The sequence below is a fragment of the Mobula birostris genome, chromosome 31 (assembly GCF_030028105.1).
Source record: "Mobula birostris isolate sMobBir1 chromosome 31, sMobBir1.hap1, whole genome shotgun sequence".
NCBI lineage: Eukaryota > Metazoa > Chordata > Chondrichthyes > Myliobatiformes > Myliobatidae > Mobula > Mobula birostris.
The window spans coordinates 31912298-31925030 of record NC_092400.1 but is presented as its reverse complement, the minus strand read 5'-3'; the positions used below and the strand labels follow the sequence as shown (position 1 = coordinate 31925030).

Genomic DNA, 12733 nt, shown 5'->3' with positions numbered 1-12733 from the left:
GCCTTAATAGTGTTCCTCACTGTCCATTGCATCACCAGTTTTGGGACTGTCTGCAAATTCGCTGATCCAGTTAAACACATTATCATCCAGATCATTGATTTAGGTGACAACCAGCAATGGACTCAGCACTGATCCCTGTGGTACACCACTAGTACAGGCCTCCAGTGAGAGAGGAAACCATCTACTACCACTCTGGTTCATCCAAATTACTACCTTAGCCTGAACACTAAGCAACTGAACCTTCTTGACCAGCCTTCCGTGTACAGCAGGATGTTGTCAAAGAACTTGCTAAAGTTCATGTAGACAACCATCCACTGCCTTTCCTTCATCAACTTTACCGGGATCTCAAAAAATTATAAAATTGGTTAGACACAACCCAAGGTTTGGTCTAATTTTTAGGACAAACCAGTCTTAAGATGCTCATTGCCTGAGAGTTGCACTTTGTAGACAAAAACAAATACTAATTTACCATGGTCAAACAAAAAGTAAATGACCCAAGATTAATAGTACGTTTAGCTCTGGGTCATATCTTTTATTTTATAATACCATATCTTCTCTTTGTTAGAATAATACTTTTTAAAAGGAATGTCATAGCACGTAATGAGCAGAGGATCAGACAACTTACTGTATATATTTAAAAAGACCACGAATATTGGAAATCTGAAATAAAAACAGAAAATGTTAAAATGCACAGCTGCTCAGACAGCATCTGGAAGAGGAAAAGTACTTATCTTTTTCTTTCAGATCTTGACCAACCTGCTGCACATTTCCAACATTTTCTGCTTTATTACAATTTTTTTTTCCAAATCAAATGTCCGATCACATTTAAGCTATTCTGATAGAGGACATCTAGAATTGGAATGACATTTTTCACAAGTCAGAAATATACAAAAATGTGTTTTTGTAGATTTGATATATTCCTCGACCCACTGAACTGCTATATCACAAATACACGTATTGAGATTCTACTACAAATTACAATACAAAAAAAAGGAGGAAGTAAACAAGGTAACCGCTGAAATAAATTGAAATAAATTTTGAAAATCCAAGGAGGAAATTGATTAAAAATTATAGATAAGGAATTCATGAAAACACTTTTAATCAAGTTTTTGATTAATATGTTACAAGTAATATAGCCATACAGGAACCCCTATGAGGTTTGAGGTGAGAACAGTCAGTTTAAACCCAAAGTCCGGAGCAGAGGAAGGAGTTAGAACAAGACTCTATTGGAACTGGTACTCAGGAAAAGGACAAAACTGCGATCTCACATTGAGGCATCATGAGGCTTATGGAAATAAAACACTGACCGCAGCATCCAATGACCAATATTTTAATCAGATTTTGTTATATCTGAAGGTGTTACCTTGATGATCAATTTACAGTTTCTTAGAAATATTCAGCTCTCAGAGTAGCTGAAGATAAAACTTAATACAATAATAAAGTCGTAATTGGCACATGGAAGATTAGTGGAATGCCTTTAAGGCTCCAGCTCAGAGAAAGCTAACTGGCCAAGTCAGGAAGTTTGTTATAATGCCATGGTGCACTACACTTGTTTTGTCATGAGAATCAGATTTACAATACAAATTACTTTTAAGGACTGCTCACAAGAACCATGTTTCATTTTGTCAGTCATTCACAATAATACACATCAGGCATGTGTTTCTTCAAATGAAAGCTAGCTTGCTCTCAGAGGGTAAGCATTTCCCACTACCCTAAGAAATCACACTAGTTTTCAGTCACCGCTGTACTCCACATACTGTCTCAGAAGAGCAAAATCTGAAATTGAGGCAGTGGCAGAGATAGAGGGGTAGTAATTGAAAACAAACTTACAGGTCACTTCACCTTTACTTGCTCTTTGCTACTGCGGTAACTGCAGCAACAGTAACTGCGGTAACTGCCTAGGTCCACCAGAAGCAAATTCCTGCGCCTGGCACTAGACTGGATGGGGTGGGGGCAAAGGCCGACTACAGAGAAAGCAGAATCCTGTTTCAGAACAGCAGCCTCAACCACAGAAGCTCTCTTGCCAGTCCCAACCTGATTCTGGTGTGTGATGCACCAGACTGGTGTGTTTTAAGATGGGGTTATCAGGAAATCAGAAAATCATTTGCGAACCAAAAGTCAAAATCCTGTCAAAAGCTGAAAATTTCTCCCTTCCAGTATAGCACTAAGCACTTCACAGACGGGACTCCAGGAGTGTCAGTTTTGTTATCTGCATTGCTTGTGTGTCTGGGGATGACACACTCACACATGCACTGGGAACCACACCTGCATTTTGCCCATTGAAAAGCACACAGTAGCCTTCAAAGCAAAAACTTGGAAATCCCTTAGACAAAACCATTTGACACAAAATATTAATTGCACTATTAATACATTAAAAATCAATATCAGGCAGGATTAAAGTCTAATGGTGACTTCCCTAATATCTAAGTTAAAAGCAGTAACAGCTGCAGCGGAAGTTACACATTATAATTGCCTTCAGCACCAATAAAAAGGATCACAGGAAGGAAAGGAGGAAATAGGCCAAAGGTTTTATTCAGATTCCTGAACTGTAACTCCAGCTAGGTCATGGAAATCAGCCTCAGTACAATATCTCCACAGATGGATAGCCTGTTAGCAATCACTGCCACGGTTTATAGATGAATGTGATCAATTTGGTGAGCTGTCAGCAAACATCTGGCAGCCATGAACTTTATCCCTGCAAAGGCATGAAGTTCAGGGAAACTAGAAAAATTCACTGTCCCAGTGCTGTGGCAGCATCAATTAACTTCAACTTAGAAGCCCAGTTACCCTTCAGGATACAACAGCTGAATGAACACGATTTCTGAATATATAATAGCAAGTCATTCCCCATAAAAACAATTAAGTGAAAACCAGCTCACTTGTTCAATAACAGTTTTCTTGATAGTGCATTGCATTCAGGCCATTTTATTAACTTCTTGTAGAGCACCATACATTTCATTTCACGGCTCTGCAATTCGCTGGTCAGTTTCTCTGAGGGGAAAAGAATTTTCAATATAAACAAATGCATTTTCTTCAACTCAAACAGAGCCTAGGGTTGAGGGATTGTAAGGGTTAATCGTGAATAAGCCTCTCCATTATTTCTAATGGGCACTGGGACAGAATGCAAATTCACATAAACGACACTTCAGAACATAAAAATCTACAGCACATTACAGGTCCTTTGGCCCACAATGTTGTGCCGACCATGTAACCTACTTTGTGGAAATTACGAAATGGAAATCGTCAATGAGTCTTTAAAATATATTACTGTAGAGTATTCAGGGCTACCAAAATACTCGTTTAAAGCAGAATTGTGAACAAATGGACTTAAATTTCAGGCACTTCCCAAGGCAAGATAAATGCCAAATCATGGGGATAAAATACACAGTCCTAAAGGTTCAAAAGTTCATTTTATTATCAAAGTACGCATGCAGAATACAACTCTGAAATTTGTCTCTTCTCCAAATCATCAGAGAACACAGAAAACCATATCAGTAGTTGAAAGAAAGACATTAATCCCCCCACACACACAGGAAAAAAGAAACAAGAACTCACAAACCCCAAACACCCCAACCCCTCCCTCGGACAAAAACTAGCAGATCACCCAAACCCCTAGCCTGCCAATCCGCAACAAGAATGGCCAAGAACATGAAAAAAAAACACTATATTGAAAAAGGCCAATATGAACTAGTTAGTTTGAACTACAGTCCAATCGATAAATCTCAGAATTCAATCGCCCCTCTGAGGGCAGCGACTCGAACCAGCCGCCCCTGCGGAGGAGAGCTCGCATTTCTCTCCTGGAGTTTTCTCAAGGACAGCAGAGCGCTAGCTCACTCAATCAAACTAGAGACTAAGCCACAGGCTCCAACGTTTTCAAAAACAAAATTAAAAAGAAAGTGGAAAATGAAGAAAAGCTAAAATGATTGACTATCTGGAAGATGTCGTCCGAGGAATCACTTCACTGGTGCCATCTTGACCCTACTGAACAATTCGAAAAACTGTCTGTGCAACATTATTAAGAGAGCATCAAGAGGAAACAAGGCAAATTTATGACCGAAGATAAGATTTTTCGACCTAGGTCAAGAGATAAATAGAAATTGCAAGTTCACAGAGCAAGTGATCTAAATGTGCAGGATCAGATTTACCACATATACAGAATTATTAAATTACTACAGATAGGTCAGATCACTCAGCTACAACTTCCTTCATCTATTGAACAGACAGCACTGAAACAGGACAGAGGTGAGCATCATCTCTACCAGCTTTTCATGTGTCATTGCCTTGAGAAGTTAACAGCAATTAAGCTAGATGCCTGCATTCACCTTCCATAAACAACAATGACTAAGTCTACAAATGAAAGCTGCCAATGCTTCTGTAATCACAACTCATGTTAAAAATATCATTGTTTTTACACAAAACTTAAGTAAATTAGCTTTCTTCTCACCTCCCAGTTTTCCTCTGATGACTTCCAGAGCCTCCAGGTCTTTTCCAAGACGTTCCAAAATCATTAAATAAAGTTGCACCTACCATACAAAAAAAACTATGAAGCAACTAGAGGTTATATTCATACTCTATGCAACAGTTAGCCAAAGTCATAGCAATATGCTCAAGATTAAATTCAAAATTTGGATCCCCAGATTTCATCAAAAATTATCAAAGACAATGTTAGTAGCGGACCGCACAACCCAATTTACATTGGTGGTACGCAAGTGGAACAGGTCAAAAGCTTTAAGTTCCTTGGGGTCAATATCACAAGTGACCTGATTTGGTCCAACCAAGCAGAGCAAGTACACATGGAATGGTGCAAAGTACAGTACTGTAGACCAAAAAGATGTGATAGCAGAGGTAGACCTCTCCAGAGTGACTGTTGACAGCAGAGGCAAGCCACTCTCTGCTCCATCTTAATATATTCACCAACACTGTATGCGTACTCTCATTATTATCTGCAGAAGATCGTGAACAAGGCGCAGCGCATCACACAAATCAATCTTCCGTCCGTGGACTCACTTTACACTGCACGCTGTCGGAGCAGTGCTGCCAGGATAATCAAGGACACGACCCACCCAGCCAACACACTTTTCGTCCCTCTTCCCTCCGGGAGAAGGCTCAGGAGCTTGAAGACTCATATGGCCAGATTTGGGAACAGCTTCTTTCCAACTGTGATAAGACTGCTCAATGGATCCTGACCCAGATCTGGGCCGTACCCTCCAAATATCTGGACCTGCCTCTCGGTTTTTTTGCATTACCTTACTTTCCATTTTTCTATTTATGATTTATAATTTATATTTTTAATATTTACTAATTTTTACTATTTTTAATATTTAATATTTGTAATCCAGGGAGTGAGAAGCACAGAATCAAATATCGCTGCGATGATTGTACGTTCTAGTACCAATTGTTTGGCGACAATAAAGTATAAAGTATAGTATTAGTATAGATTCCAAAATAGCTAAAAGTTTGGAAAGAAGTTCTAACTCCAGTTTGAATCAAGGAGTGGGACATAAATCCAGAATTGTTGCCCTAACCTGAGGCACAAATAATTAAATAAGTGAGGTCAGCACAGGAAAAGAGTCTAAGCATGGTATCGTCAGCAAGAGATCTCAACATGCAGGAATAGATTTACCAAATTCTGAAAAATCATTGAAAAAATTACAAATAATTGGAAATTTTTTTTTAAATTTTTCTAGGAATCAATTATTATACAAATAAAGCAGGATTTGTAAGAAATTTAAGAAGTTAATCCGCATGTTCTGAGGTGTCCTCATTCTGGGGTTCACTCTTTGCAATGTGCAATTTTCTTACCTCTGCTTCTGCCTCGATCTTGTCCTCTTTTACCATCTTTTCCACCATCCGCTGTGCTAAGGGGAGGAACATTGTCTTTGATAATTTTTCATCTTGAGCTGAAATGGACTACGTAAGATACAAAATAAAGTCAAAAATTGACCACATATACATATATTTTGACCCTTTAAAAAAGTATAAGTAACTGTTCCACAACTAAATTAAGCCCAAATGACTTAATACAATTCATAAAGGAAGACAAATAATTAGTCATGAGCATTTCTTAATCGAAAAGGACATAAGTTCAGCTAAACAGCATTCACAAACCCTCCCTTATCCAACTGCTGAGGAGATATTTTGGATCCAACAAACAGCTTGGCAAGGGCTATACTTCCTTAAGACAGAAAACTCAAATAATTGACTCATTTTGCCATATTTCTACTGAAATTCAGACCACGACAATTCTATTAGGTATTAAGAAGCTTGCTTTGACTGCCACAACCAAACCTTTGTGACAGAAGACAACCAGCAGCTATAATTAGCGAACAAGTTTTACAGATATAGAAAACTGTAGATATTGTAACTACAGAGTCAGTCAGTGGGGGCCGTTCTGAATCCAGGGTTGGTGGCTATGCATCTCCATCTTCTTCAATCTTGGGACAGCACCGAGTACAGCCTCTCCTCCAGTTTGTTCTCGCTGGCTGCCTTGGCACCGCCTGCCGCCACCCCGCCGAACTTGAGCCCGAGGCAGTATCGGCCTCCAGCCGCGGCCGCTTCTTCAAGCTCGGTCCTTCCTTAGGCGGAGGCCTTGGGCAGGTCCAGGTACACGGTGCAGCGCCCAAATCCATCATGTCTCTTCTAACTAGGTGCATAGCATACAATTCGTAGATACGTGGTGAGGCTTTAATCTCTTCCACGGAAGATGGCCGTTGGCTCACAAGGAGCTCATCCGCCCTTTGTCAGGTCTTGTTTTTTCAGTCCTGCTGGGTGTCCTCACACCCTCCTCAGCAGACTAAGTCCGGTGGGGGAGCTGACCAAGTCGCCGACCACTGAACCACAGCCCCCAGCCGAGCGCCCGCCCCCCGCCAAATCTCTCAGAGCGTCCGGCGCCCAACCGAAAACCATGGCCAAGCAGTCAGCAACCAAACCAGAAGTGTAACTACACAAATGCAGAAAATTATTGATTTCATCAACTAAGAATTATTCTTTAAAAATTTGGGACTACATTTATTGAACAAAGTAAGAACACATTGAATTGATCCAAAGGCAGGGGCAAGTTATCCCCTCTTGATTTATGCCACAGCAACTTTGCCAGTGCTATATCACAAGATTAATAAAAAACCTCAAAGGAGAAGTACAAATATTGTTAATACTAACTTTTACTTCCACTGACAATATTTAAACTTCGCCAAGGGCTCCATTTCCAAGGTGATTTGTTTTCAAAACCAGTCTGAAAACACTTTATTGACCATTGACCATCATCCTTCCATTAATTCCTACATTAATCCAATTTTTTTTTTTTTTTTTTTAACTTTTTTAATATCATGAAGAGAGGAAACATGTTTTCCACCTGCAAGAATCAGATGCTAATTTTAACAAGGTTAAGTACTTGGAGATAAGTTATTGCTTCAATAATCTCAGCAACATTCTCCAGCTGTTCCAATGCAAATGACAAATTAATTTTAGTCAAATGGTTCTTTCTTTTAACATGCTTAAGGTAGCAAATGAGTCCAAATTTTTTCCAAAATGCAAACAAAATTTTAGGTGACTAACACATAAATGCCTCAAGCTTATACTAATTTAGCTCTCCAATTTATGTACTGCTTAAGAATTTTGAATTTATTTTAATGAAACAAAAATATCTACCTGAACTATGATGTAATAACCTAAATGCAGTTCTTTTCCCCCATCTTAGTAATGACACTCACCTGCATGACCAGACTCATCACAGACCAAAAATAATATGGATTCTTTGGAACAATCTTGTAAAGTGCCATGCCAGCCTGAGGAAATAAAATTCCACAGAACCTTAAACGCATCAGGAAATTACACAAACTCTAAGGAGTTGCATTAAATCTCAAGTGTAATGCTTAGGAGGTAAATAGCAGTTTTAACAATATTTTCAAAGGAGATGGTAGCACCATTCAAGCAAAGGACATGCTGGACAAGGGGGTGGGCAAGGTCCTAAATGAGTATTTTGTGTCCGCATTTGCCAAAGAGAAGGGCACAGAGGATAACAAGATCAGTAAATGGAGCATGGTAATATGCTGAGACATTTTGAGATAAAGAAAAAGGTGGCATTTGGTCATGAGCATTAAGGTAAGCAAGTCCCCAGGGCCAGATGTGATGTACGGTAGGTAACTGAGTTTGACCAAGACCTTTGTATCCTCTCTATCCACAAACTGATACACGAGGAATGGCCAGTAGCTATTGTTGTTCCTTTGATTCAGAGGCACATACGTTAGGGGCATTTAATTAAGACCACAAGATAGGAGCAGAATTAGGCCATTACACCCATTTAATCACAGCCAATCCATTTCTCCCTGAACCCCATTCTCCTGCCTTCTACCCGTAACCTTTCTTGCCCTGACTAATCAAGAACCTATCAACCTCCACATTAAAAGCATTCAATGACTGGTCTCCACAGCTGCCAGTGGCAACAAATTCCACAATTTCACCACCCCCTGACTAAAGAAATTCCTCCCCATCTCCGTTCTAAAGGGACATCACTCTATTTTGAAGCTGTGCCTTCCGGTCATAGACTCTTGCACCACAGGAAACATCCTCCACACATCCACTTAAAGCTCAAACTAAGTTATATTATAGAAGTACATTATGTCACCATATATAACCCCAACATTTTTTTTGCGGTCATACTCAATAAATCTAAAGAATAATAACAGAATCAATGAAAGACCACCTAATTGGGGTATTCAACCAGAGTGCAGAAGACAACAAGCTGTCCAAATACAAAAAGAAACAATAATACAAATAATAATCAATAAATATTGAGAACCCTGGATGAAGAGTCCTTGAAAGGGAGTCCATTGTTTGTGGGAACATTTCAATGATGGGGTAAGTGAAGCTGAGTGAAGTTATCCCCTTTGGTTCAAGAGCCTGATGGCTGAGGGATAATAAATGTTCCTGAACCTGGTGATGCGAGTCCTGAGGCTCCTGTACCTTTTCCTGAGAGCAGCAGCAAGAACAGAGCATGCCCTGGGTGCTGGGTGTTCCTAACAACAGATGTTGCTTTCCTGCAAAAGCATTTCATGTAGATGTGCTCAATCACTGGGAGGGTTTACCTGTAATGTTCTGGTCCGTATCCACTACTTTTTGTAGGATCTTCCATTGAAGGGATTTAGAGAGGGTACAGAAGGGGTTTACCAGGATGCTGCCTGGATTACAAGAATGTACTGAAATCTGACAGAGATTATGAGAGACGCAGAGTAAACAGTGGTATCTTTCTCGCCGGGGCTGAAATGTCTAATACTAGAGGATTAACACTTAAAGTCTAACACTTAATGTCTAACACTTAAAGGCGAGAGGGATAAGTTCAAAGCAAGGCAAGTTTTGTTCATTGAATGATGTGTGTCTGGAAAGTGCTGCCAGGGATGTGTTGGAGGTAGATGTGAAAATATGATAATGTTTAAGGGGTTCTTAGATAGATGAACACGCAGCAAAATAGGAAATGAACCATATGCAGGCAGTGGGGATTAATATAATTAGGCATCATTAGTTTAATTAGCTTGGCACAACATCACAGGCAAAGGGTTTGTACCTGTGCTATACTGTTCTATGTTCTAAAGAGAATGCCAGATTAATGATTTAAATGCAATTGTTCTGAACTGGTATAAACAAATCTTTCTATTTACTTGGTTTAATTTGAGAACATGGGGAGGGAAGGAAAAATAACATCAAAAGGAGGCACTCCTTTTCTTATAATTTAGAAACAAACTACAGAAGAACATTTAAATATTGATGATCAATCAAAGCTGTGAATAAGCTGAAATAAAAAGTGGTGTTGAGTACTCAATGAGGCAAAAAGCATCTATGGAGAGAGAAACAGAGCTAATAATTCAGGCTTGAAATACTAAATGTTTCACTCTTCACTGATGTGGCCTAAGCCTTCAAGTGTTTTTTTAAAGCCAGATTTCCAACTACTACAGTTTTTTATAATTTTCAATTACTTTTAATAAGTTGTATTTTGCTCAGAATGAGAAAGACTCCAGCTTTGCTGTAGAAATAATACCTGTTGCATTTTTTTGTATTCTCCAACCCTGGCATATGCCATGAAGAGATGCGAGTGGTACTCTTCGCTGCTTGGAACTTTTCGCACAGCAGCTTCATACAACTTAGTGACCAGTTCAGCTGAAAAAGAAAAGCATTACCTTGACGTGAAAGGAATTAAAAATCTCAAACATTCAGCATGCATTAAAATATTAAATTAATTTCAAATAATACCCTTCTGATATTAAGCTTCAGGCAGAAGAACAATAAACACCAACCATGTCAGGTTCAGGCTGTCACTCAATTACCTTGCTGGAGTTGGGCAAAAGGAACTTACAATGGACTGAAGAATCTCTAGAGTCAGAAAAGCACAGCACACGTACACAGACCCTTCAGCCCATCTAGTCCATGCTGAACCATTTAAACTGTCTACTCTCATCAACCTGCACCAGAGCCCACCATACTCCTACCTGCTATGTACCTATCCAAACTTCTCTTAAATGTTAAAATCAAACTTACATGCACCACTTCCACACTTGCAGCTCGTTCCACACTTACAACTCTGAGTGAAGAACTTTCCCTCATGCTGCCTTTAAACTTTTCACCTATAACCCTTAACCCATGAGCTCTGGTTGTAGTCCCATCCAACCCCAGTGGAAAAGGGAGGAGTAAAGTTGTCCAAAATTCTTGATGATCATGAAGTAAGCATGTGTTTATTTAGGAATAAAAGAAAATCTCAGCTTTGGCTCTGTTGCTCTGTCCACATAGAAAGAAAACGTTGGCAGAAGATAGAGCAACAGATATAAAATGCTGGAGGAACTCAGGTCAGGCAGCATCTCTGGGGAGGAATAAACAGTCAACGTTTCCAATGTTATTCCTCTCCAGAGATGCTGCCTGACCTGCTGAGTCCTTCCAGCATTTCTGTTTGTTGCTCTTGATTTCAAGCATTTGTAAATGAAAAACACGAGATTCTGCATAACATATTTGGAAGCAAACTGCACCAATAAGTCCATAAGGGTCTTTAGAACAGGACAGTAGAATTCTGATGGCATCACCGAGAATGGTAGCAGCAGGAGGATAAGGTTCTCTTGAACAGTCAGAAATAATCAAATGACAGGTGGTGCTGTTTCTTTCTCTAACAGATGCTCGTTTCATGGCAACTAAGAACAATTCTACCAATACATCATTTCCTCTTTCACTGTTTCCACACTACTTGCTGGCAATAACAAACTTCAGGGCAGATTATCAATTGTTTTTGAAGTATTAAGTACATAGAATTTCAAAATATTATAGACATATTCTGGAACATGTAATTCTTTTTTGGCATAATGCAGAAAAAAATCCAATATGATGAGCAATGTCTCATGATTATCCTTTAGAGAAGGCTTCAAGCAGCAGGAAGTTGAAATGTGACTGCATTTAATAAATAAAGTGTAGATTTGTGTTAATGGAAGTGCATATATACCCTTTCTCACAGACAGGAAGCTACTCGAAACATCTGTAGAATGTCACAGTGTGCAAACATCGTGCTTTAGTGATGACTAATTTAGTTACGAAGACTGACAGAATATATAATGATTAGAAAAGAAAACTGACTATGTTTATGCTATTTATTAAAAATCTTGTTCCGTGTCAAGTTCTACCAACTTTAAAATGTAATTTGCTTGCATTGTTACGCACACAACTCTTTGAAACCCTCCCCATTTGGTAGATGACCAAGTTTCTCAGACTTTTATGCAACAGAAATGCTGAAAATCTTCTGCCATGTTTAAGATTTTAATTCACTTGCAGGCACAGAGAGAATATTCACCAAATTCAAATGGTGGCAGCAACAAGCACTAAGATAAAGAACACCATGGCTTTATACAAGAATACAATTCTTAAACGAGCACTGCGAATGCTTGCTGAAAATAATTTGCTTGCTTAAGTTTTCAAAAAAGGTTTATAATTAGATATTGAAGCTGTCTTCTGCACACTTACAGCTGCACCACATGCTTTTTAAAGCTGATGCCAGTTAATGGAATGAAATTCAGGCACAACTGGTTCCTTGGTATTTCCTCCTTTCTGGGTCAAAGCCAAAAAGATTCTGCACATACCACACAATGCTAGGAATCCCCAACAACTGCTGTGTTATTGGTCGATATCGCTGTCCTAGATTAACATCAGTAAACTAATGAGCTCAATTCAGGTTGCTATTTTCAAATAATCTTCAGAAATAAAAATTTCCACAAGTCGTTCTCAGCAGGTGCTTAATAGTTCACAGTGACTGATAACTTACATTCTAACATGCTCAAAACTAAGATTAAGCTACTCCTCCCCCCCACCCCACCAATCCCTATTGAACACTTTCTCATGTCCTTCCAAGCAAACATACGTCTATGCATCTCACGATAGAGAATGGTAAGGGCCTGTAAGGAGTTGTCATCCGTGGGTTCAAGTGCAGCTACTTCTTGTGCCAAGGTAAACGCATCTTCTTGTTTCCCTGTTCGCTGTAGGCCAATTGCTTTCAGAACCTTTAATGCCAGACCACAAGAGGATATTGTCAAGATTCAATATTTATAAACAAGTATTCATGGGCTTATTTAGCATATTGATAGCAATATCCGACAGAGAAAAAAAAATACATTACAATTTAACATTGTATTAAGGCCTATAGGGTGGTGGGGTGGAGATACGCTTCTACCAAAGGAGGTGTAAGGCGCTGCTTCCCTGCAGGTGACCCTAG

General features: G+C 39.3%; 1 protein-coding gene across 3 annotated transcripts in view; it reads right to left on the bottom strand.

Moving 5' to 3' along the window:
• naa25 (N-alpha-acetyltransferase 25, NatB auxiliary subunit) overlaps positions 1-12733 on the bottom strand; it is an 86624-nt gene that overhangs the window by 49328 nt on the left and 24563 nt on the right. For 2 of the 3 annotated variants that reach the window (XM_072247965.1, XM_072247963.1), the window contains 6 exons: positions 12383-12521; positions 10031-10149; positions 7710-7784; positions 5803-5910; positions 4445-4523; positions 2880-2991 (listed from right to left, as the gene is read on the bottom strand). In XM_072247965.1, coding sequence (XP_072104066.1) covers positions 2880-2991; positions 4445-4523; positions 5803-5910; positions 7710-7784; positions 10031-10149; positions 12383-12521 — 632 coding nt within the window. The remainder of the gene's footprint in view (positions 1-2879; positions 2992-4444; positions 4524-5802; positions 5911-7709; positions 7785-10030; positions 10150-12382; positions 12522-12733) is intronic. The other variant, XM_072247964.1, reaches the window with a different exon arrangement.